The sequence below is a fragment of the Phalacrocorax carbo genome, chromosome 7, assembly GCF_963921805.1.
Source record: "Phalacrocorax carbo chromosome 7, bPhaCar2.1, whole genome shotgun sequence".
Classification (NCBI taxonomy): Eukaryota; Metazoa; Chordata; class Aves; order Suliformes; family Phalacrocoracidae; genus Phalacrocorax; species Phalacrocorax carbo.
In genome coordinates this window covers 14,519,081-14,545,544 of record NC_087519.1, presented here as the reverse complement: position 1 = coordinate 14,545,544, position 26,464 = coordinate 14,519,081, and the positions used below count along the sequence as shown (strand labels likewise).

Genomic DNA, 26,464 nt, shown 5'->3' with positions numbered 1-26,464 from the left:
GGCAGCGGGCTCCCCGCTCGCACGGGGGAAGGGGCCACGAAGCTTTTGCAGGGCGACGGCCTCCCTCCCGTGACAGACCCCTGCAGGGATCACGCCGGGGAGCCGCCGAGACTGGCGGCTGTGACTACGCTTCGTGTCCCCCCGGCGGGGGCTTTGCAGGGGCAGGTGCTCCAGCCCCGTCCCCCTCTCCGTGGGAAGGAGGGGGGTCTCTCCCGGAGGGAGACCCTCCGCGGCGGGGTCCCGCTTGCTGGCCCCCCGCCTCCCGGGGCGAGGGGGGACAGACGGCTCTGCGGGGTGCCCGGGAGCTCCCGCAGCCCCCAACAGCGGAGCGGGGGGCAGCAGCGGCGGCCGAGGCGGCCTTTGTGCGGTGCCTCCCGGCGGCGGTCCCGCGGCTCTCTCGCAGCGCGCCTCGGCCCGCCCCGGCCCTCCCGCCGCTCGGCGCCGCGCACACGCTGCACTCTACCCGGCGCGGTTCGTTATTGTTAATGGGCGAACAATAGGCACATCTGCCCTTTTTTCCAGCATAAAGGCACCTTAGCTAACGAGGGGGGCTGGCGGGTGGGCTCGCCTCTGCTTTCTCCTCCTCCTTTTCTTTCCTTTGGGGGAAAAAATAAAAGAAAACCAGCGGCATGTCCAGCTGCCGGGCGCCTCGGGGCATGTGCTCGCCTTGCACCGCCGGGCGCGGCGCCCCGGCCGCCCGAGTTCCTCGGCGGGGGGGCTGAAGTGGAGGAGTGACCCCGGCCGGACCTGGTGGCAGTGCCGCGGAGCTCCCGGCGCCTACCCCCGGGCTGGGTTACGGGAAGTTTCCCGGTAGGGCAGCGCAGAGGAGAGATCCCTGGGGCCGGCGGGCGCGGCACACGGCGGGTGAGGGACACGGTGGGTGCGGAGCGGGGTACACGGCGGGCAGGGCCGGCGGCGCCCCGGGGCAGGGCGGTCTCATCCCCGGAAGCTCCCGGTAACGTGAGGGCGATGAGGCTCCGCGCTCACGGAAAACGCGGAGTCACCGAAGGGGTGGGGCGGGCGGCCCTAATACGCGGGAGCCGCCCGGCGGAGGCGGGGTGCGAGAGGGCGGCCCTTTGTGCCGGGCTTGGGGGACGCTAGGGCCCGGGGCGGCGGCGGAGGGGTGGATGCAGCGCTGCTCCACCAACTCGGGGCGCCGCCGCGTGGAGGTCGCCTCCTTAATAGGGGTGTTGACGTCACGGGGGAGTGGGCGGTGCGGGCGGGGGCGGTGCGGGGGTGCCGCGCGCATGCGCCGATCCGCCGGCCGCGCCGCTGCAGAGCGGAGCGGTGCCCAAACGGCGGAGCGCAGTGAGAGCCATGGCTAGAGATGGCGAGGGACGCGGCCAGACACCCGCCGCGGCTGCGGAGCCTGGCCTGAGGGAGCGGGGGCCCTAGGACCGACCCGACGGCGTAATCCAACAACGGGGGGGAAAAAAAAATAAATCGGGGGGGGGGGGGGGCGAATAAGAGAGAAGGAAAAGCCACCAGCCCGGCAGCAGCAGCAGCACCGCCACCAGCCCACAGCGCCCGCCCGCCGCCGCCGGCCCGCGGGAGGAACCGGCCCGCGGCCGCCGCGAAGAGCTCCGGGACGCCCCGCCGCCCACCAGATAGATGTGCGGTCCAGCCGCTCGCACGGCTGACGATGAACGCGCAGCTGGCGATGGAGAACATAGGGGATCTGCACGGGGTGAGCCATGAGCCGGTGCCCGCCGCCGCCGACCTGATGAGCGGCAGCCCCCACCACCGGAGCGCGGTGGCTCACCGCGGCAGCCACCTGCCGGCCCACCCGCGCTCCATGGGCATGGCGTCCATCCTCGACGGCGGCGACTACCACCATCACCACCGGCCCCCCGACCACGCGCTGACGGGCCCCCTGCACCCCACCATGACAATGGCCTGCGAGACACCCCCCGGCATGAGCATGAGCAGTACCTACACCACGCTAACCCCCCTGCAGCCTCTACCTCCCATTTCGACCGTCTCGGACAAGTTCCCTCACCACCACCACCACCACCACCACCACCACCCCCACCAGCGGATACCGGGCAACGTGAGCGGCAGCTTCACGCTCATGCGGGACGAGAGGGGTCTGGCATCTATGAACAATCTCTACACCCCCTACCATAAGGATGTTACCGGCATGGGGCAAAGCCTCTCTCCGTTGTCTGGATCGGGCCTGGGGAGCATCCACAACTCCCAGCAAGGGCTGCCCCACTACGCTCACCCCAGTGCCACCATGCCCGCCGAGAAAATGCTCACCCCGAACGGATTTGAAGCCCACCACCCTGCCATGTTAGCCAGGCATGGCGACCAACACCTCACCCCCACCTCTGCTGGCATGGTGCCTATCAACGGGATCCCACACCACCCCCATGCCCACTTGAATGCCCAGAGCCACGGGCAGATCCTGGGCTCTGCCAGGGAGCAAAACCCTTCTGTAACTGGTTCGCAGGTCAACAGTGGAAGTAATTCAGGGCAAATGGAAGAAATCAATACCAAAGAAGTAGCTCAGAGGATCACCACCGAGCTCAAGCGGTACAGCATCCCCCAGGCTATCTTCGCCCAGAGGGTGCTGTGCCGCTCTCAAGGGACCCTCTCAGACCTGCTGAGGAACCCCAAGCCCTGGAGCAAGCTCAAATCCGGCCGGGAGACCTTCCGCAGGATGTGGAAGTGGCTCCAAGAGCCGGAGTTTCAGCGGATGTCTGCTCTGCGGCTGGCAGGTGAGCCCGCTGCGGGGCGGTCGGAGCACGGCGGCGACGGGGCTGGGGCCCTTGGCCTGGGCAGGCCGCCTGCTGCCCCCGAAGAGCAGCCCCGGCCCTCCCGCTCTGCCGGCCCGTTCCTCTCCTCTCCCCGCTCCCTCTCCCGGCTCCGCGCACTGGCACCGTCTGGCTCCTCCGCGCCGCTTTCCCGGCTGCCAGACAAAGCCGAGCCGGGGCTCGGGCTGCGCACTGCGGCTCTCCCCGTTAGCCCGGGCGGGGCGAACCCGCCAGGCTCGCCTGTCGCCGGTGGAACGGCGCCCAGCCTGCGCAATAACGGGGCTCCGCCGACACCCGCACCTGCGCGGGCAGGGAGAGGTGGAAATGCTTCAACTGGCGGCTGAGTGACGGGCGGTACCGGTCCTGGCTGTGCGGTGCGCGGGAACCCGCACGGCCGGGACCGGTACTGCCCGGTAGGACCCACGGACGGGGTGCGGGGTCGGGATGGAGTCGGTGCGTTTGCTTTGTGCCGGTGGCGGCGGGCTCCGGTCCCGCTCGGGCTAGGTTAGGTGTGCCGGGAGAGGGTTTTTCCCACGAACTGATACGAGCCCGGAGTGTGAGCGGTGGATGAGAAATGCTGCCGGCTAAAATAGTTAGATTTTTTTTTTTTTTTACTGGTTGTAATTATCATTAGGCCGTGGAGTTTGAATTTCGCGTGGGTGTCTCCGCACGAGACACGCGGTCCGTCTCGTGTCTCCGCGCTGCTCCAGAGTCTCCAAAGCCCTCCGCGTTTGCTGGCTTGGCGTGCTCCCGAGCGCTGCTCCGTATTGTCTGCGCGGAGGTTGCCGTCCCATTCGGTACCTGCCCTCCTCCGCCGCCTCCCCACACCCGCCAGCTTGCGCTCCCAGTGCAGAGCCCGGGTTTAATACGCTGTGAGCGAGGGTTTGTTAATTAAGTGATAGGTCTCTATTAATTTGTCCCTGGGGAACGCGAGGCAGTCAATCCGAGTTGGAGCCGGGGTCACCGATCCGCTTCACAGAAAAAAAATAAGGGAAGGGCCAAATCTTTCTCCTTTCAAATGCACAAACAGTCCTGTGCTTTCGACTACCACGACGGTGGGAACTGGGAACCTCTTCCCGCCCGTGCGGGGCTCCGGCCAGGCCACTTCCATCCTCTTCGCCTGGTTTCAGGCAACGTTCTCGTTTCTGAAGCCTGAAGCAGCGCCAGGACGGGCCCGCAACGGGCTTTTGCCCCTGCTGCAGCCGGCCCCGCGGCGCACGCCGGTGGGAGGACGTTGCTCTCTTTGGTTTCGACTCCTGCGGAGTCAGTTTCAAAGGTCTGAGCTCTCAGGAAATGCCCTTTCCGCTTTCCCTTCCTCAACAACCACCCCAGCAGGAGAAAACCCTCGCCTTCCTGGTGCTACCGAGGAGAGGAGGATGGAGTTTGTGTTTCCAATATTCCCGTAACGATCGCTAAGGCGAACTTTCTTCGATTTGGAGCGTATTTTTACGACAATTCCGTCGACCTGACTCTCTGCTTATTTGCATAGATCGATACTGGCAACAACCCCTCGCTTCGGAGTCTGCTGGCATCCCCTCCCTGGCGCTGCCGGTCGGGAAGCTCTGCCAGCCGCGGCTGCGGGCCTGGGCGGGCGGGAGATGGCAGTTGCCCGCGGCGCGGCCGCTTTCTGCCGGGGGACGGCCGCGCTCTGCCCACCTGCCGGCCCCGGAGACACCCATTGTTCGCTCCTGCCCCCAAACCGTCCCTTCCTCCATCCGCCCCAGCGCTGTCCTCGCATAAACGGATCCCGGTAATCCCGTTAGAGAGACAAAGCCTCATTATTCCGCCTTCCTTTTCCGAAGAAACCCGAAAGCGGGCACCTTGCAGAAACCAGGCTCGCGGGCGGAGAGGGCTGCCTGCGCCCGGGTCTCCCTCCCCGCCCCCCCAGCAGCCGGGGCCTAGCCCCGCGGAGCACCGGCGGCCCCGCAGGCCGCTCCCCGCGCTGCCGGGGGCTTCGCCCGCAGTCACCCCGCCTGGGCGCCGCCGAGCCCGCAGCACGTGGTCATTTGCATAGCGCCGCGTCGTAGCCAATGGGGGCGGCCTGCCGCGCCGCGCCGCGCGCCCCTCCGCGCTGCCCGGCCTGCGCTGCAGGCAAGCCACTGTAGGTGCGGGAACCATCGATTTTGTTGTGTGCGGGTTTTTAAATGTGTAATGATCTTACTAAGTGGTAAAAAAATCTGCCCCGATTAAAATTGATGTATTAACATAAATTCAAAATATCATCAATTACTCCAGTTGACGCAAATTAAATTTCACGTCCAAATTATAACTCACTTCCTTGCGTTTAGAGAATTATCAGCTAGATAAATGCCCAGAGCGGAGCCCTCGCTGCCTTCGTTTCTTCCCTTTCTGTTTTCCTGCAGGCGGGTGCTGGGAGGTGTGAGGAGGATGGAGCCTGCTTATATTAGGCCTAACGATCTTGCCCAGCGCTTTATCTTGAGTATTTGCCCCTTCCAGCCATCCCTGGGGGATTCCTACCTCCCAGATTACAGAAGCTCCGACAAATAGAGGAAAAATTGGTAGTTACATGGAAGCAGGATTGAGGTCTTGACACTTCCTGGGCTGTCTCTTGAAATGTAAGCGGAACTGCTAATTGCAAAGCTGACCTCTTCCAGCCTCCATCTTATTCATCCGATCTTCCTTACCCGCTCTGTTCTCTTTTCCTTTGTCTGACCCCCTTTTGCTCTCCCTCTAGCACTGAATATTCATCTATTTGGCCGTTTCTCCCTTAGCTACCCTTCCCCCTCTCCCCCCCCCCCCCCCTTCACAGACATTCGGAAGGGTAGGGAAGGGATACCGAAAAAATAAACACGATTCGAAGAAAACGTATGGCCCTTCTGCACCCTGCTGGGGTTTAAGGGTGAATTAATTTCAGGTTGTTTTCGTATGGGCTGGGCATGGAGGGAAGGACGGGATAAAGAAGGCAAAAATCGACCCGTCTTGCTCGGGAAAAAAACAATCTGCTTCGAACGGTTTTTTCTGGGGTCCCGGAGGCCGGTGGCAGCCCTCGCATCCTGCCCGCGGGGTGGGAGGGGAGCGCCCGGGACAATCGCGGCAAGGAAAGGGGAACGGGCCCGGGAACGGACGAGTGGGGCGCAGGGCACCCCGCAGGCCCCTTCCAACCTCCGGCAGGAGGGGGCCGCTTTGCCGAGGTGCACCCTCTGAGCGGGCTTGTCCCGAAGGGGCCCCTCTGCGGCGGCTTCCCGACACCATCCCGGGGCGGCAGGAGCCCGGCGGGGGGAGCGGGGCCGTGGGGGAACAGCGCTCTCCCACTCCGGAGCTGCTCGATATTTGCCTGCGACCTGATTGTTATTTTTTCATAATTGCATCTCTTTTTGTCCTCTCCCCTCTTTCTTTCTCCCTCCTAAAGTGAACCCCGGCTAAACCGAAGCCTTGGGAAGCCGGCTAGGAATTCTCGCCAAATTAACTGTAAAGAAATCGATACAGCAATCAGAGCATTTTCCCCATTAAATATAAAATCTAATGAACGCCGTTTGCACCTCTCGCCCCGCCGGCCGCGCCGGGGAAGGCCGGGCCCGCCCCGGACCCCGGCGCCTCATTAGGGACCGTTTAATATTTACCCGGCGTGGACTTTTGTATAAAGGCATTTGTGCATGGGGGAGGTGGAGGGGCATCGACCGGGGGCTGCACCGCCGACTCCCCGAGCGCGGCCCGGCCGGGGGGAAGACCCTGCCCCTCCCGGCCCTGCGGGCTGCCCGGGCGCCACGGGGACGGGCGCGGGCCCGGCTCCGCGCACTTCGGGCGCTGACAGCGGCCGCTCGGCGGCTGCCGGCGCGGTGCTGGGGCCGAGGCAAGGTGCTCCGGCCCGGTGGGACCGGAGAGTGGGCGGGCGGTCCCCAGCCCGCCCCCCTGCGCGATCATGTCCCGCCGCGGCGCCCGATGGGCAGCCGGGCGTGCGCTGGGAGCCGCGCTTGTTTGCCGGCCGTGTCCTTGCGGCGGGATTGATTTACAGCCGCTCGCACACAGCCGCGTTTGCCCTTCGTTAATGTTTACCCAGCGGCAGGCGGAGGAGCGGGGCCGGGCGGCGGCGGGCCGCGTTCCTCCGCACCCCACCGCACCAGGCCGGGCCCGCCCCGCCCCGCGGCCGGCCTCACGGCGCCCCCGCCCCCGGTAGCAGGGCTCGGCCCGCCCTTGTTTGTTCGTTTGTATGTTTGTTTTGATTTTGCGCCTGGTGGCGGGAAGGCGCCGGGGATGGGGGTCCGTGCCCCGCTCCCACCCTCGCCGCCCTTTGGATGACATAGCCTAAAAACGAGGCAGCTCCCGGTGGCGGGCACTGGGGCCGCACGGCCGGGCTGTGGGCGCGACGACTGGCCCACCTGCCAGGGTAGGGCCACCGAGCTGCCCGCAGCCCTCGCACGTCGCCCCTCGGTTCCCGAGGGCTCTGCGCCATCTACTGACAGCCGGCGGGCGGGAGCCGGCCCCACCGGCCCGGGCACCCCGTCTGCAGCGGGCAGCGGCGGCGGCTCCCCGGGGCCGGGGTGCGGGGAGGGGTGGCTCCGGCTAGTGGTGCGGGCCGGGGCGCGTCCTGGCGGGGTGTTCTGCGCCGGTGCCCGGGATGCCGCCGTCCTCTGGTGCCCCCTCGCCTGGGGCGAGCGCGCGTGGCGCGGCCCGGCTTCAGCACCGCGGACAGCTGCCGCCCGTACCGCCCCGCGCCCACTCCGCTCCCGGCCCTGGCCCCGCTCCCGGCCCCGCTTCCGCACCCAGCCCCGCTCCGGGCCACACTCCCGCTCCCGGCCCCTCTCCCGGCCCCGCTCCCTCCGCCAGCCCCACTCCCGGGCCCGCTCCCGGCCCTGCTCACTCCCCGCTCCCGGCCCGGCTCTCGCTCCCGCCCTCACTCTCTGCCCCGTTCCCGCTCCCGGGCGAGCTCCGCGGCGGGCCGGGTCGAAGCCAGCCCTCCCATTTCAGGGGACGAGGCCGCCCGGAGTCCGGCCCCGGCAGGGGTTTCCCGAGCCTCCCCCACGGCTGCGGCGCCGGTGGGGAGCAACGCCTCACCGATTATGCGTAGCATCAGCCGGCCATTAGGGTCGCGGTGCTGCGGGTCGGGCCGGGCTGCACCCCGAGGGGCCCCGGTGTGGCCGGGGGAAAGAGAACTCCCTGCAGCACCGTGACTGTGGCCAGCCCTGCCCCGGGCCCCGCAAACCGGAGGGGCCGGGGCGCCCCGGGAGGAGAGGAGAGCTGCGCGGCGCCGGGACCATGCCCGCCGCGGGTGCCACCGGCGGGGAGCCCAGGCGCTGCCGGAGCTGCAGCCGGGGGCCGGCGTGTGCGATCTGCCCTTTGGTGAGACTGAGACAAAATTGTCTGGAAATACGCAGGCCGGGAAGGCATCGGTGCCTGTGTTTGCGTGTACCGGCGCTAAACCAAAGGTCGTGCTTTGCCTGTCCTCCGTGTAGCAGAAGGATCCCCAAAACCTCCACGCAACGGACCAGTTCGTTTCGAGGGAGAGCTAAGGTGCCTCTTAAACGCAGGAGCTCTTGCCGAAGTGCTGGTGACATTAACCTGACGACTACAGGCACCCAGGGGAGTTTTTCCTGAGGACTGAGTGGGCACCAGGCGTGGCATCGTGTCGGGGACTTCCATGATCAATCGATAAATGTTGATTCGCATTTCAAATATAAATCTATCTGGATGAATCATACACTGTCAGAGAAGCGGCCGATGCTTACTGACTTTCTTCGGAAATGCAGTTTACTTGAGCCATTTTGCCTAAGAGGAAGTCAGTTTTATGATGCTGAAAAAGTAATTTATAGGGACAATTTATTAGGTCAACAGTAGTTTTGATTTTTTTCCCATTTTAGCGCGATAGGAAGTCTCGGCGGTAACATTTTATGTACAACCCAAACGGCAATTAAAACGTGATGGATTGCCGCTCCGCAGGTGTGCAAGCAGCATCGCAAGCTGCCGCGGGCTGTGTACCGTTGGCGTTGGGGTGTGCAAGAGCTTTCTGGTGGACCGTCAGAAATGCTGCTGCTTCAAATATCTACAAGTACTAAGTCAGACGGCACGGGGGGTTCTTCCTTAGCGACTTCGGTGCAGAAGCTGCTGCACTGAACCCACTCTAAGGCTATGGATATTTTTAAGGTACAGCAACACCGCATACATTGCTACGTGCATCCTAGATTTGTCGGTAAGAACTTACCCAGAGGCGATGCAATTACTGCAGGCAGATTTCTGCTGCCCTAGTGCCCCCGAAACGTAGGGACTTCTTTATGTCATCACTGCTGGATTTCTCGTTCACGTGAGACATATCTCGTTATTTGAATATATTGTCGGCACGGACCGGGGGCTTAAAATTTGGCGCAGGGGAAGCGGGAACGGGCAGGGAAGTCCTTAGGAAAGGAGCCCGAGAAGCTGGCCGGGTTTTTAAGGCAATCTGACCATCCTTAATGTCCGAGTGAAGGTTTTGCAATGGATTGCGTCACTTCCACCGCTCAGAAACCCCATTTTCGGCGGCTGCAGTCGGGCGCCGGGCTGGGGCGGCAGGAAGGGGCGGAATAACCCGGCCTAACGCCGAGCCCTTTACCCGGACGCCTCGGTCCCCCTGGGAGGGCTCATCCCCGCTGCGCTGTTCCACGCGGGCGGCCGCGGGCAGGAACGAAGCCACCGCTGCCCGAGGCAGGCCGGCCCGACGCCGCTCCGCAGCGTGTGTGCCCGGACACTCGGGCAGGGGCGGGCGGGGCTTCGCGGGGGCGGGGAGCGCGGGGCTGGGCGAGGCGGGGCTGCCGGGGCTCCCCGGCGGCGGTGCGGAGCCGTGCGGAGCCGCTGCTCCTCGCGGCGCGGCGCGGAGTGAAGCAGCAGGGAGCGGGCAGAGGAGCGGCGCGGATCGCGGAGCGGGCAGGTGCGGGGCGGTGCAGCGCGGTGCGGCGTGCGGTGCAGGGGGCCCTTCTTGGTGGAGCGGTGCGGAGCGGCCTGTTGCTCCCCGGCTGAGCGGTGCGGATGCGGTGCGGTGCGGTGCGGTGCGGTGCACCGCCTTCCCCGTCGGGCAGCGGCGAGGATCGGGCGCCCCCCAGGGGCCGGGTGCTGCCTGCGCCGCTGCAGGGAGGCGGGGGGCGGGCGGGTGCCGGGAAGGGCCAACACGGTTAAAATATTGATGTAGTCGCAAAAATCGTTCATTAAGGCAATTTAATCTTTGCTATTAAATGTCCTTTCAATTCATTTTGGGGTAATTAAGATGCAGTTAAAGTGATTAAATTCTAATTACTTATGCTAGACAAAGAAATATTTGTCACAGTAATACAGTTAACTACAGACCCGGCTAAAGAAATTTAACATTTACTTTAAATGATATTGCAGGAAAATCGGGGGCTTCCCCCGATTGATCCACTTAACAATATATTCAGTAATGGTGATGTCGGCTCACGCAGGTGGTTACAGATCCATCAACACCATGAGTTTGTGTAAACCCCAGAATCCCCAGCTCTCAAGTCAGTGCTCCTTAGTTGGATTCACTTTATTATTCCAGGGGCAGCAAATTAAGATCAATCATTTTAATACAATGCACAGGAGCAAGATATTTGCTGTTCAGTCTCACCTGGGATCTATATGTTGGTAGGCTGATGTCATTCTTCCCTTGTAGGAACATATTCTTATCTCTTTTCATGTTATGAAACAACAAAAGAGGAATATTGCCTGGACTTGACTGCAGAGAAATAAGATACAGACCAAATGACCTCTGAGTGGATGGATACACCTGAACTCTAAATAAATGTGAATACAAATCACTAGAAAGACAAACGCAAAATGTGGAAGGATGCCAGGAGTAATAACAAATAATTTAGTGTGGGTTCTGACATTTCAGAGTAGCCCATACTCTCTTCAGTTGAAAGGGGAAAGTTTTGGGGAGCAACCAATGAACTGTGTCACCCATGTATGTAGGATTCCATCACTGTTGTGTGAATGACCTTATCCTATGGTGGGTTGAAGCTTTTGGGAATGCTCTTTGCAGCATCAGTGCTGTCCGGTACCTGCTACAGCAGGAGCACGTGCCCATGAGCTGCCCTGACAGCACAGCTCTGCCTCATGTAGCACCTTTCTGGAGGAGTCCCACCTCCCAGGCGCTTGCAAAGGCCCCAGGGCAGTGACAAGCAGGATGGGGCAGTGCAGGGGACCAGCAAATGGCTGCATATCAGAGTTAATGGCACAGAGCAGCTGTGGTCATTCATCCAGGCCAAACAGATTTGTTTGCTTTTAGTTCACATGCTGAAGTCTGCCCTCAGGTAGCTTGTGTCTTATAGGACCCTTATCTTGTCCTCATATTCCCCCAAATATGAAGTTGTTGATAATTAGGAAAGATCTGTCATCTGTGTGTGTCTCTGCACACTCCAGAGGTGTTATTCACGTGATAAGGGTGGAGCTTATCACACTTTATTATGTATTATCATCACGATGAATTTTCCATAAACTTCTGGCTACTTGCTTCCACTAAGCTGTTGTAACCAGGCTGATTAGGACTATCTCTGACCACCGAAGTCCTTAAGGAGTTTCAACCTCCTATGAAAATCCTGTTGCCTTTTCCACCCAAAGGTAGAGTCTCCTTCAGAAGAATATCCTCCAGGATGTTCTCTAGCTTGTACCAGTGAAGAGTTTTCATTGTTTAAAAATGTTATTGGATATTTCATGATGTTTCACAACTAGAGCAAATGCTTTAGAAAGAGATTCCCAGGGTCTTAGTGGGTGCAGTTCAGACTGTAGCTGAGGCAGATCTCAGCATTTACAGACCTGACACAAGACAGATTAGAAAATACTTGTGAGGAGAGAATTCTAAAAGAGTTTTTCATGTCTCTAAGACATGTCCTGTACACAGGAGGTTGGGATAGATAAAAGACTAGGCTTTGCAAAAGGAGGGGGAAGATGATCACAAAACTTTTGAGAAGTCTCTCAAGTCAACATAAAATATGTCTCTCTTCCCTCTCCTATGGCACATGCAGACATGCAAGGCTTTTGTCAGCACTTCTTTGAGATGGGTTGCATCATTTCTTGGGTTTTTCTCACTCATGGGAAGGGTGACTGCTCTGAACCCACAGCAACGAAGCTGGTGGCTTGTAAATTCCCCATTGCTTTCTGGGAATGTCACTCTGGAGTCTTTGAGAGAAGGTTAAAACAGTTGTTTTTTTCCTCCTACCTGTCTGAAGCAAATATAATGGTCATTAATAGTAAGGGTGAGACAGTCCCGAAGATTAAACCAGTCCAGTGTGAGGATGGTGGTGAAGACCCCAGAGCTCAGTGCTGACTTTACCTTCTGAGGTGAAGCAACCAGAAAGCGCCTCCTCAGCCAAGACAGAGCTGAGCCCACAGTCATGAGAGATTCCCAGGTCCTCTTTGTTCCCCGAAGTGAACATTTCAGCTACAAAATGGGTTCCTACAGACTCCTGCTGTTGTAGTGTCTGGCTCAACCAGCCATGGTGCTAATTGGTGTCAAATAATGTGTCAAATGTGATGGAAATTAGTGTGGTGTAAACCTGCTTATGGGGAGCTGAACCAAGACCACCACCTCATCTTGTGCAGGGCACTTGATGCCATCAAGTAATAATAGCTTGTGGCCAGCAGTGACCCCAGCCAGAGCTGGAAACAGTACCTGTCACCTTGGGTGAAAGGCCCCATGTCCCATCACTGGTGGCCAGCACACGGTCTCCTCTCTGTGTCAGCTGGGCTCTGAATTCAGCACGGCTGGAGATGTTATCCTATGTGTGTCTCTCCATTGCTGGTCTGGACCTGCTCTAGGTACAAACAGAGGGAAAAAGGGTTCCCTGTAAGCAGAGACCCACTGTGTGCCTCGGCTTCCTACTGTGTGGGGTGGGAAGACTCATACCAAGGCACTGGTGGGACTGTACTCTTCTCTTCCAAGAGGAGCTATAATGCTATGCTGTTGCAGTGCACTCAGGCAGATGTGCCCCCTTGTACTGCCCTGTGTCCCTCCTCCCTTTCCAGCTACTTTGTATGGTGAAAAACCTGGTCCTGGCCATTGCTTGTGCCTGTCCTGGAACTAGTGTGAACTGCTGCTGGCAGCTGGTGAGCAGCACGGCCCTTCGGAGCACGTGGCTGCTGCCTCAGCCTGTTGGGGTGCATGTAAGAGCACAGCTCTCTCAGTGCCAGGTCTGAAACCCCCTAAATCCTTCTTCTTCCCTCAGCATCTGCCAATTTTCCATCCTGTGTCTGAGTGCGTGCTCAGTGATGGCAACGTGGTGGGCCACCAGCTGAGCAATGCCTCTCACAGTGAGAGTGGTCCTCTGCCTTCACAGTGTGAGAGGGCTTGGGGTAGGTTTCACCCAAGTAGGATTTTCCATTGTCACTCCCCCTGCTCTGGTGACAATTTTCCAGAAAAGAACTTGTGGAGGTATTTTATTATGTGCCCAAAACAAGAGAACAGAGAGCAGGTTTCTTGAGACTATTACTGGATTCATTCTTTGCTTTGGGTTTTTAGAAAGGAAAATTAGTGTTTGCCATATACAACTAGGCACACATGAACACACCAAGTGCTCCTGAAAATTGATTTATGGTAATCAGGGTTTTTTTTTCCACAGATTTTTTAAAGAAAATCTACCCTCTAGGGATGAAAGAGTAGATCAAGCATCAGGATTAACACCTGAGCTTACTGTAATATTGACTCTTAGATAGAACAGTGTAGTTCACATCACAGGTGGGCAAAATATCCTCTTCACTATCTCAACCTAAAGATGTAATTAGTGCATTTTCACGGGGGACACAATCCTGCTCACACCTTCGGCAGAGCAGGCCTGATCCCACCTTGCTGCACATATCCAGGCCAGCTGGGCACTGCAGAAGAGTGGCAATAGATGGTGGAGCTGCAGCGGTGAGACCCCAGTTCTGTACCATGCACAGGCAACTGGGCCTCAGTGAGATGTACAGACCTTACATGGTTTGGCAAGTTAACTCGACCAAATCCCTTGGGCGACTTAGAAGGAACAAAGGGAGACAAAAATAGATTAATGGACTGTATCAGGAGAATGGCAAGTGTCAAAAATATCTGTTGCTCAGGGCAGAGGAAGATGGAAGTGACTGGAAGAGGCCAGAGTTCAGCAGTGGATTTATAAGGCTCCTTCTGGCACTGATAATATTACATTGTCATATCTGCACGTGTTGCCAGAGTCAGAGCGACTCTTTCTTTATCCTCTGTTTCACTTTTTTACTCAACTAGACTTTCTTAAGGCTTTTTTCAAAAGGCATCACAAGGAGCATCGCTCAGCAGGGCAGCCCAGTCACAAAGAGCACAGGGAAGCAACGGCAGCATGCAAGGGCAGTCTGCAAAGGCAGCATGTAAGCAGGTGTGCCATAGGAGATGTGCACCCCTCTGGGGAGCACAGCATCCCACAAAGCACCTGAATTCAGCTTCTGTGCTGTGGAGAGGGTCCGCTCACAGTGCTCATGTGCAGGTGCACATGAACTGCATCAATGCAAATTATTTTTATACATATTTCTCCTACATAAGTTAAAATCCAGATGAAGGTGTGTCATAAGCAGTTTTGAAAACAGACTCTGGTGTTTGTCAAAAAGGGCGTTTCATTTGGTGCCTCCGGACCCTCTGCCTTCTGTGGACACCCTTGCGGTGTTAGAGGAGGGCCTGGCCCAGGCAGGGGTAACTGCTTTGAGTGACTATGACCTGGGCTGAGTGCAGGCTGCTGTTGCTGGGCTGGGTGGCTCCAATTCGTGTGAGCTGTGTGAGCTCGCAGTGTGAGCTGGCCAGGCTCTGCGCCTGCTCTGGATAGACTCTCATGTTGGAGCAGATTTTATCCTGTGGTATACATTTGTTCTCTGGCAAGCTGGAAGCTACTATTTATTATTAAAATTGATTGGCTCCAGTGCAGGGAAAATGTTTGTAAGGAAACCCCATTACAGCTTTTCATTATCACCATTATTTATTTTTAAGTGCTATTAATATTCCTGAGTCTGGACAAAGGAGAAGATGAAAGGTGGTATCCACCCTTGCTGCTTACAACCTGAGGTCTGGCAGTACTGTCTGCAAGGGCGCTCTGAACAATTAAGCATATTGGAAAGTTTTTGCCCTCAGTCTGCCTCTGGTGAATGCTAACGGGATTAGAGCTGAAAAGGAAACAACTTTTGCATTGCCTGAAAACGATCCAGATTTTGAAGGTGTTCCCAGACTCTCCCAGATGGGAAATGGCTCTGCAAGCAATCCTGGGCAGGGCCAGGGCCAGTGTGCTGCTCAGCAGGCACCGGGGATACAGGAGGATCCAAGGTCAAAGCTCGGCTTGGCAGGGCTGTCTGCTAGGGGCAGCTGATGCCTTGGTTTCAACTGTTGCAGCTCTGCTGTGTTCACCAAGGACTGAACCTGTTGTGTGTGGGTCTTCATGTCTCAGATGAGGTCCCAAATTGCAACTGAGCCAATATCCCACTCTCTCTGAACCAATGCATTGTTAGTCCTTATTTCAAAGTAGAACTCCAACTGGGATGTGAGGACAAGAACTGTCTTATTTCATAGGCTAAACTAGAGCCTATCTTCACCTGTTCCCACTGGGTGTGGACCAAGCCTTAGGAAACCAACAATCCTGCATTATAGTTTGTTAAAGAATGAAGTCCACAGCAGTCTGAAGGAGGAAGGGATGGCTCCCAGCTTCTCTAGGGAGCACAAGGGAACCTCAACGCTTGCTATCAGATAGGCCTGACTGGAATGAAGTTTCATTTGCAAGATACTTAAATTGGCTTATATGTATCATAAACTGGGTAGGAATTATTTTTTTCTCCCCAGCAATGAGCACTTGTTTCTTTCTTCTGTGATGTTACTAGCAGTAATTATGAAATCTCCGATACAACTTAAGTTGAGGAACAAGGCATGTTGTAACTCTTGGGACATTTTCTCAGGAAATAATTTTTCAGGAATATTACATTACAGGAGATGAGCACAAGCTCAGGAAGACAATGTGTTAAGAAAGTTAGTTTCACAATAGACTTCTCAGTGATTTGAGAGAACTCGTACTAGTTTATGATTGAAACCCCAGAGGTTTACACCACTAATGGAACTAGCTTTGTATCTACTGCAGTGACTGTTATTTGTGGTGTGATGATTCCCACTGAAGTATCGTACAGTGCTGACTCAGATCATGCTGTTTGTGTAGAAAGGATTTTGTGACAAATTATGATCTAGACAGAGTATCTAGGTGAAAGTTGGAACTGTGTAGTCTTTGAAAAAGGAAGGTGTAAAGCAGCATGAGCAGAAATGAAATGCTGGGCATGGCAAGCTTTGTCTGAGTTTGATTCGTCTCCTTTTGTGCATGAGCCTGTTAGCAGGGGCAGAGTCAGAGCTGGAGGCTGAAGTTGTTACAGAGCCGAGCTTCTGTGGCTGCTTTATGGGAACTTATGATCATCAAATGATTAGATGTGTATAAAAGATTGAGATTCTGTTGATATCTTATTTGCTCCTCATTCCTAATATTTGCCAGTAAATAACAGGCTATTCTTGCAAAAGTAATTTTAACCCTTGGGTTATCAATGCTAATGTTCAATGGGGATGCGGAACTATTGCTTTAGGAACTGATCCTCACGTTAAATTCAGCAGCTTGCCTGCTGTAGGGGCTTGCTTGCATGAGGAAACCTGGTTTTCAGCCCAGAAGCTCCACAGTGTTTTAGAGGTCAGGATGTAACTTCAAAGCACTCTTCAAAGGGTTTCAGATAAAAATAACTGTAGAAGATACGAGTTTGGCATCACAGTCCATTTGATCAATGTGTCATTGCTTATGAAAGACTGTAGCTGGAATATATATTGTTAGGGAGCTCTTCAAAAGCTTCTCCTAGGAAGGGGCCAAGATGCCAGTGCGTTCGTCCCTGCCTGCCTGGGCCAGCAGAAGGTGCCTTTGCATCTCCTGAATCTTGCTGTCTGATCTGTGCAGTTGCTATTTCTCTAAGTACAAAAGGTGGATGACTATTTTTATACCTCCCTTGAGCAATTGAACCCTCGTGCCCAGCCTGGTTCTCAGTAGCAATAAAAGATGCAGGAAGGACCTATGTAATTTGCTGTTTTCTTTCCAATAACCATGGAGTAGGTGGAGACACTGCACAAAATTCTTCATATAATCAGCACTGATCTCCACAGAAATCAGGAGTAGACAGGCATAGAGACAGAACTTCCGTATTACCTTCAGAAATACACCTCTAAATGAGCATTAAAAGACATTGTTACAGAAAAAAGGGGAAACAGACAACTTCAGACTCTTGCAATCTGTCTTCCCAAGGAAACCTTTTATCCTAGCAAAATGCTAACAAAATGAGCTGGCAGACAGTCAAAGGCTGGCGGGGGATCCAGGAGTCACTCTCCCAGCCTCCTCGAATCCTGCCTGGCAGGTGATCTGCTAGGCAGATTTCAAATTGCAAGTGCCCTGTAATAATGCAGAGCAAAGTAAAGTTCTGAAAGGGAAAGAAGGGATCATAGATGAAATGAAGTTCTATAAGGAAGAATTACTGTACCGTTGTTCTGCATTTCGAAATGTGGTTTATTTTGTTCAGAATACATAATCATCTGGCCTGTAAGACTGTTTCTCTGAATTCCTTATTTCTCAGCCAATCAAAAGCTACAGAAATGAACTGACAACAAATAATGAAGGTAAAAAAGGTGTACAAGGTTGACTTTAGAGCTCAGTGAATTTCAACTCTACCTAGTAGGGATTTTATGTAGTTAAATTCTCAGCTCTAATGGGCATTATCAAAGTGTAAATTCTCAATAATAGCACTTGCCGAATTTTAACAATGATAATGATATTTTCTAATTTCTATTCCATATGTTTTTGTAGTCTCTAATAATTTGAAAAATAAAATTGACCTGTCTCACATCCTCTTCAAATTTGAAAGCTGAGGTGAATGGTCCTTTTTCCTAGTTTGTCTTGTACTGCATTCCCGCAGACTCCTCCGCCAGCCCTCTCTAACTGTCCTCCCCTTTCTTGCAGCGTGCAAGAGGAAAGAGCAAGAGCACGGGAAGGATAGAGGGAATACACCCAAAAAGCCTCGGTTGGTCTTCACAGATGTCCAGCGTCGAACTCTACATGCAATATTCAAAGAAAATAAGCGTCCATCCAAAGAATTGCAAATCACCATTTCCCAGCAGCTTGGGTTGGAGCTGAGCACCGTCAGCAACTTTTTCATGAATGCACGGAGGAGGAGTCTGGATAAGTGGCAAGACGAGGGCAGCTCCAATTCAGGCAACTCATCTTCTTCATCAAGCACTTGTACCAAAGCATGAAGGAATAACCACGAACTAAGCCTCGGTGGAAAAGCTTTAAAAATAAATAAATAAATAAATAAAGACCAGGACCTCAAGATAGCAGGTTTATACTTAGAACTATTTGAAAAAAATGTTATTTATAAGTCCAAAGAAACCAAAGACTTATTTCACCTGCATTATGACTTTGTTCTAAGACACACACTTTAGTAGGATGACGACTTGCAAAAAATAGAGAGGAAGAAGAAAGCAAAATGGAGGGAATGAAACGGAATGCAAAGAGAAACAGACCACTGGTCTTACACCTTCACCCATTATCATCTTCACTGTACTTGGCTGTTTAGTGGTTTGGAGCATAGTGGTTTCTTGTCATTGAACGGACGTCTCTTCAGATATGGCTCTTCATTTCTACAGCAATTGCCATGAAGGTGTATAGTGTGTCCATACTGCGTACACGCCGGTGGTTAGGGACTTAGTCAGGGCTGGTCTTCAGAGAGGGTTGTGCCATGGCACGGCCAACAAAGCGTGGAGTCGTCTGAATTCGTTTGAACGGTAGTGTGATTTTTGCTGTTTCATGGTTTGAACTTAACCAGTGCAATGCCTGGAAACAAGTTCAAACTAGGCAAAGAAATTTTGAATGGTACCTAAACCAGTGCATTCTCTTTGTTTGTTAAGGAATGTTCAGATTTAAAAAAGGAAAACTATTCCATCCATTAAAAAAAAAAATCAATTAGCTACCAAAGAACACATTTAATAATTATATTGCAGGTATTTTATTGCAATGATTTTAATATTCCAAAGCTATTTTTACACAAAATACTATGTAGAGTTATAGGTATAAACTAATCTAACTGTATAACACATAAAACTTGTAATCAAGACTGTTATTTGCAATTAGTAAAATCACATTATTGTTTCTTTCCGTGATTGGCAAGAAAGAATGTCATCTGAGGAAATCACAGCCCATGTTGGAGCACAGGTACTGATAATGGGATGCTGCTTCCACTGAAGTCAGTCAGCCTTTTTGTTGCTGACTTCAACAGGAGGAAAACAAAAAAGGGGCTGTTACAGCCATGTGTAACATTGTGTGGTAGCTATCATGTGTGCATCCCCTTATTACGCTCTCCCAGGCTGATATTGCTGGAAGCCCCTTGAACAGCGCTCTTTGCAAACCATGCACTGTATATAAATACAGCTCAGCTCTGCCACCTAGCCTGCAAACAGGAGACCTGAAGCATTTTGTATGCAAAATCGAAAAGAATTGCAAAATATAAAACCACAGGGCTCAGCATCTGATCAATACCCATTGACATTAGAGAGCTTTTTTTCACTTATCTACTTTACTAGGCAAAGGAATAGCAATAGCTTTGAAGGCTCATGGTATTTTGCTATTGGTACAACATAGTTAATGTTGGTGGGAAGAGCTCCAACAGCAGCTCCAGTAGTGCTTTTGGAAGGCTGAATTTTGGTGCCTCTGAAGTCAATAACAAAATTCCCATGATACCGAGATACAGCCTGACATTTGTGGCATCATATCTGTGTGTAGCAGGATAAGCTTTTGTCCTGTGCATTCTTTCTTGCTCATCTATTAATCAGGATAATGCATGAAATAGTTTAAATTTGTAGCTGAAAAGTTTTATGCTCTGTTGCTAACAGACCCGTAGAAGAGATATTATCCCATTCCTACTCTGGTAAAATTAAAAAGAAAAGCGTGCAACATCTGCATATTAAATTTTAGTGTAAGGGGAAAATACGCTTTAAAAACCATACATGTGCCTGTTAGATTTCTAACCGGTGTTTCAAATTACTGTACTAATTCTACTAGGTATATTAAATTCCAAAATAACCAAATATGCAGGTATAGGCCCAATGCAAGGATTAGAAATAGGTAATATTACTTACACCCCTTTTTTTAAAAAAAAGAGAAAGGGAAATTCAAGGTAAACTAGAATCCAACCACCATCAACAATAGCAGATACTGGTTTTGGGGATGAAGCACACTCAGAATACTAGCAACACCAAAGTTAAGCAACTTTGTAGCACCAGTTATTTCCCAAGAGGACAGGGTCTAGTCAACGTTCAGGGTATACAGTTAATTTCCAGTAAGTGTTTAGGATACAGCTCAAATATCTCTTCATTAAAATAAAGTCAAATAAAACCAAGATTTTTGGCACTGAATATTTCTCCACCTTTTCCTACATTAAACCCACTTTAAGACTGACAAAGCAATTGTCAATGAAAATTATCTAATCCATGAGTTTTTCGAATCTCTAGCTTACCTTAAATTTTAGCGAGCTTTCTTTAAAGTGTTCCATCCTCAAGGAGGCATAATTGACATAGAAACATTGATAAACTCACGTATAAAGCATCTTTTGAAAGCAGTCTCATTAGTGTAAGGTTAATAAAGGACAGTGATAACTAATGTTTTATTTTTTCCAGCAACACACTGCTTTGTAACGTACCTATAGTTTAGAAAAGAAAGCCTTATTTATTTAAAACTTGAGAATTTAAAAATGCAGGGAAATTCAAAGTACATTGCCACATTTTTTAGTATTTCATCATATTGTCTTTAGAGACTACTTGCTGAAACCAAAGAGAACTTTCATACCAGCATTACATTTGCACCCAATATGCAATTTCAGGATCTCTGATACACACACACGCAAGCCCCTGAATAGGTCTGTGTATATATACACTCACACACATTTTTATGGGGGTGTATGTATGTATACATGCGCACACATACATCCACATACACTAAAACTGATGCACAAGTTGCAGATGTTAAGTGTTTCGGGTTTTTTACATGTCTGTTTAAGTATATATAAACCTTTTGGTTTTTTATAAGCCATTAGGAGCGAAACCACTCTTCCCATAAGCAATATGCGCTTCATACTCTGAACAGGCAAAGAACACACTTTTCTTTAGTTCCCTTCAAAACGAGAAGTGAATAACTATGGAACTGCTCGTTCTACCTGTAAAGCTGTTTTACCTCTGAGCAGACTGCCCAGCTGCACCGGCTGAAGCATGGACAGGTTACCTGGTGCTCCCTGGCTTGGATCGTTGCCATTCATTAGCAGGGCATCCTTAAAGGGGAGCTTTTTTTCTAATGCTGTGCTTAACATTAGACACGAAAGCCTGTCTCTGTCGTATTAGTATTAGTCTTTCGGTTCACTTAATTCCTGACAAAATGGAAACTGGTTTCATATTCAACAAAAGGGCCTAAAAATCTGCCAGAAAGGGCTAGGAGAGGGAGCAGAACCTAAAACAATTTGGGAGCATCTGGAGATGGGGCTTCAGCCAAAGGTGACTCCATGGGTGAGAGGGCATTAGGAATGTGCATTCGGCTCATAGGCTGCATCCAAACCTGACCACAGTGACCCACAAGGGGAGGCTGGCCAAGAGGAAAACTGTCTGCATCCATCCCCATTGTAAATGGCATTATTAGCTTCCCAGGAAAAAAAAAATTCAGACCGACCCATACCACTACGTTGGCTCCCACATTGCTTTCTAGGGGCCTCAGCCTCCTCTCCTTACTCAGGTAAAGAAAACCCAACAAGAGCAAGTGAGCCAGCAATGGGGCTTTTGCTTGAGAATTTGCTCCTGCTCCAAGCGATGCCAGAAGCAAATTCCCAAGTGGCCGGGGGGGGGTGCCCCGGTGTCCTGGCATGGGACCAGCCCCAGGGCTGCCTGCAGGCACCGCTCTTCTCCTGAGGAGAGATTTCAGGATAAGACTGTGGTGGCAGCGAGTGCTGCCCAGGGGAGGCTGCCGCTGCCTGGGGGGCTCAGAAACACCACTGAGCTTATACCAAAGAGTCTTAGGGCACCTCTCCTCACCTGAGTTGTAAACAAGTCATTTTTACCCTGAAAAACAGTCCTTCTTTCTACTACTCTTCCTCCTATCCTCCTCTTTCTCCCTCTTTGTACATAAGGATGAAAACTATGCATTTAGCAAACAAAGAGAAAGCACTTACCCTTTTCTATCTCGCTGCGTTTGGGTGCATTCAAAGGCCCAGGGGCTAATTTTGAGACTTTGCTTAGCCTCCTGGTTTATTATTGTGGTGTGGTTAGCTTTACAATACATTTGGTAACTATTTGCTAAAGACAAAGAAGCAAAAGGTAAGGAATAGCTACTTCCACGTGTTAAAAAAAAAAAGAAAAAAAAAGAAAAAAAAAGTGTGTAAAGATCTACTATTTATAGTGTGAACCAAAGATGCTACCTCACTCGATTTCCATTGGTGATTTTAATCACATTGATGATACCAAAGAATACCAAAGATTTTTCATGCACGGCCTTGGTCTGGAAAGGGAACTCATCCTCCTTCTTACCCCCGTCCCCCTGATCCCCCTTCCTCACCTTCACTCAGTGTGTAACCTTGTCTTCATTCTTAATGGTAATGCTAATAACCTTACGAATACTTCTTTGCTACAACTGCTACTACTGACGATAAGGATAATGATAATAATAAAGCTCTAGGCAAACATGTTGCAAACTTTGTGAACTCATAGGACGAGTGCCTTGCTTGAACCAAAGTGTTAAACCGCTGTTGACCTCTTTATCTCTCACCTTATACTCTTTGAATACCTCAGCCTGTTAGAAAGGCCACTAATGAAAAAGGAATAATTCTTCACCGTGGTGCTTTTTGCCGTGCAACCATGCAATGAAACTTTCTTTGATACCAAAGGAAAATGTTGTTTTCCACTTTCTTGCTGACAAACCAAAGGTTCCCTCTTCTTTCCCCCAAAGCAGCTTGAGTCCCTCAGCCCAGACAGGCCGTGCATCTCTTTTACCAATTCCTCCAAATACCTCATAGTAATAAATCTTTAGGGTTATGTTGTATAGAGAGTCTATGTGATAAGGCAGAACTTACTAGTTTGATAATTGTTAAGGTTACTTAAAAAAAGCTTTATAATTCTTATTTATTTTGTAGGGGTTGTTTTGTTTGTATATTCCTTTTATATTGTTTGGTTTGGGTTTCTTCTTTTTTCCTTTTTTTTTCCAGAACTTCTCTGTTATACCCAAGGAAGATCTTATTCCTGGGAATGTTTCAAAGTGGGTAAAGATCGCTGTTTGTAATGAATGCAAGAAAGGGAAACATGGCTTTTATTTCTTTTGTTTCAACTAGGATGCTTTGTGTTTGCTAGTCAATGTTCTTTTCACAGGGTAAAAAAAATATTCTCTGCTGTGATAAATGGTTCCAATTTTTTCTCTATAATGTGCTGTGATTTTTAATTTAATTACATTTTGTATACGCTTATTTAATCACTGCTTTAATTTATGACTATGTAGTTTTAAAAAACAAAAATGTATATAGTAGATTCAAAAATGGCCAAAGCTTTATGTTACAATCTTTTCATTCTTGATGCCAAGATGAACTGAAGGAGAGTGCTTCTCTTGACTGCAGGGTGTATCTTCAGCCTTGTCTTGGCATGCACTTCCACCTGTGTTACAAACACTGCCAGGTTATCCCCCCAGGCCTCCCTACCCCACAACTTGTACATGCCAAAATGAGTGTTCCAAGGTAGTACTTTTGTCACTTAGAAAGCAGAAAGGCATTATTAGTGTGTTTTTCCTTTAATTTATTTGTCTTTTTCTAGAAAGGTTGCTTTGTGGGTGAAACCCGCACATCCAAAGAATTTAAAAGTCGTTTAATGTTTAAAAGCACTGGCATTTGTGAGAGACTTTGCTGAGTTTTTGTTTTCCTTCACCATTCGCACGGGTAGCGCAAGTAGCAGGCGTAAGCCTTGGGAGAAAATCTAGCTTGAATTTAGAACCTTGCTCACGGAAAGGCCTTCGCCAGCCCCCCCAAGTACCCATTGGGGTTGTCCTCCCCAGGACATGCAGGGGACAGCTGAGGGGCGGCAGGTGATGGGACGGTGTGGGCCAGCCTGGCTCAGAGAGCGGGCTATCGCCATGTCACCTGCTCTCCAGCCAGGGCCCACAGGTGGGGATGGGTCAAGGTCCACAGGGCAGAGCCAAGTACCCCAGAGCTGTGGCTGCATCCAGGCTCAGGGACCGCAGCAGAACCTCCGTGCCCTGGCTATGCAACATTTGTCTGATGCCCTGTGCAACATCCCTCCAAGGGGACTGGGTGCTGTGCCTGCCCCCAGCCCCCTTCCCAGCTCGAGGGAGGAAAAAGCAGTTTGAGTTGAAAAGCAAAACAAAGAGTAATGACAATGATAATTCTGCAAAGCTGATGATGGCATCATGGCACAGAAAATAGGATGCCACTCACCTGTATTTTATTTTGCATAAAGAATAGATTCTGTTTCAACTAAATGTTGTGTACTGACATGGTTTGTGATGGCTGTAAATATTTCCCTTTCCCCTGCAGTAGCTGAGCTCCAGGTGTACCTTATTTTCTGTTGGGGGGATAGCAGAGGGGTTGAGGGAGGGAAGGACAAGGGCAGGGTTTGAGCTTTTGGTCAGAAGTTACACTTTCTAGGTACATTTTTCTACTTCAAGTATTGAAACGGGGCAATAAAGATGCTCTGAATGCAGGATCATTAAATGGTCTGTTGGTAAGCATTGGCTAAATATCTACTTTTAATACATAAACTAATGCTGTGCAATGAGTTACACTTCACATGGAGGGAGAGAGACAAAGTATTAGTCTATTAATCCAGCATGAGCCATTGAGCACTGTGCTTAGGAAGACATGGTTTCTCTTCCTGTTCCAGTAGTTTGGTTTTTCATGGTCTGTTCTGCATTTATTGCATCCTCGCTGTGGAACCGTGTTAGTTTTGCAGTCTGAACCAAACAACAATATTAAATGAAAATAAACTTTAAAGCATTGTCTTTTACTTGCTTTTGTAGTTGTCTTCATAACCCCCTGCCCGCAGTCCAGACCCAGCTGAGATGGAGCTTGGGCCAGACTGGTCCCTGCCGCCCCCCACCCCGCTCCACAGCCCGCGCCCCGCACCGCCCCCTCCACCTTCACGTTAGGTCCGTCCGCCACCACGCAAAGAGGGTGCCCGAGACAATCACAGGTCCCAGATCCATAGAGGTAGGAAATTTCCAAGAGCGAGAGGGAGTGCTTCCAGAGCAATGAAACGAAACAAAACAAAACAAAACAAAAATTAAAAAAGAAAACAAAGCAAAGATTTTGATAAAAGTCAACTTTGCTGTCATTTTTAGTTTGCCCATTAGGAAGCAGTAGTAGTTTATGCATTGCATCTGCATTTCAGACTAAGTGATTATTGTACCTAATTACGGTTGATTGCTAATATTTCCTCAATCTCTCTCTTAGTCAAGCGCTTCTTCTGTCTTTTTGTGTGTAGCGACGACAAGTGTAATGCTCTAGGCATTATTCTGGTTTGGTTATGAGTATCTCCTGTACTGCGTTAAGATTTCCTTAAGTTACTTTTTTTAAGCTTTGCTACTGTTCTCACTTTATGCCGTGCAATATCATCTGCTGTGTTTGCTAAGCAAAAAAAAAAAAAAAAGGAAAAGAAAAAAAAAAGAAAAAAAAGCAAGTGATGATGTCATCATGCTTTTCAGTGTTACAATGTTTCAGCGTTTATGTAGTCACAAAAATGTAGTAAATAAAAGGTTGGATTTTCCAGCACTTTAAATTTAAACATTTCTTGCCTTCTTTTGTTTCTCCATGTGCAGCCACAAGGCAGCAGGATGAGCCCAGGGGAGCAGGAGAGCCCTGTAGGGCAGCCCCAGCAATCCCATGGGACGAGCAGTGTTCGCCTGTGTCACAGGAGGGACATCCACTGGGGGGGGGGGGCCATGAAATGGCACCTCAGGCTTCATTGCACTGCGTCTTCTTCCCTCCATCCATGCTGTCTGCAGTCCCCCGCCCACAGCAAACATGCCCATGTCTGGCCACAGCCCCCCGGCTCCCTGTCCCTGTCCCAGATCCCACTGCAGTGCCCAGCAGGGTGGGCTCCAAAGGGAAGTGGGTGCAGAGTGTCTGAAAGGCGAGTGCGGCTCATACCAGGTGCATTTCTCTAACTGAGGGAAAAAACATTAAGAAAAATAAGTGAAGCAAATAATCTTGGCTTCCTTTATATTGTCTAAGGGTATGGATGTCACCAAACTAATTCACAGAGGTGTTTCCTTTTGTGTGATGGAGTCCACATCAGGCCCACAGGATCAATATTTAATTGTTTAAAGGGATATTGTATTCCTTTCCTGTCACTGTTGTTAATGCCTCTGTGCTCTGTAATCCCATGGGGTCTCTTCCCAGGGATCTGATCAGAGAGATTACCCATCACTCGGGAGTGGTGGGAGGAGAGTCCCCAGCCATAAAACATTCAACAATGCATTGAGCCATTTTCTCTCTATCTTCTAATGAAGTGATGAAGCATGTGCCACAAAATTTAACAGGGTTTTGTGGTAAATCAGGCCGCACTGCTGAGAGGAGGATTAAACCTTCATCTTTGTCCCATAAATCATGCATCGTCTACATTTATTCTGATGGACAGTTTGGACTCTACTGACAATACTTTATCTCTAGAAGCACCTGCAGCCTGTGCCCTGATGTGCAATTTCTTT

General features: G+C 51.4%; 1 protein-coding gene across 2 annotated transcripts; it reads left to right on the top strand.

Moving 5' to 3' along the window:
- The first annotated feature begins 1,252 nt into the window (after window positions 1–1,252).
- On the top strand, window positions 1,253–25,539 carry ONECUT1 (one cut homeobox 1). Of its 2 annotated transcripts, none has more exons than XM_064456438.1 (2): window positions 1,253–2,720; window positions 5,120–6,512. In XM_064456438.1, the coding sequence occupies exons 1-2, from the start codon at window positions 1,643–1,645 to the stop codon at window positions 5,137–5,139; spliced, it is 1,098 nt and encodes a 365-aa protein (XP_064312508.1). In that variant the 5' UTR covers window positions 1,253–1,642; the 3' UTR covers window positions 5,140–6,512. The 2 variants fall into 2 exon arrangements, with proteins under 2 accessions (XP_064312508.1, XP_064312507.1); XM_064456437.1 differs by lacking the exon at window positions 5,120–6,512 and adding an exon at window positions 17,687–25,539 and having other exon boundaries at window positions 1,254–2,720.
- The last annotated feature ends 925 nt before the right edge of the window (window positions 25,540–26,464 follow it).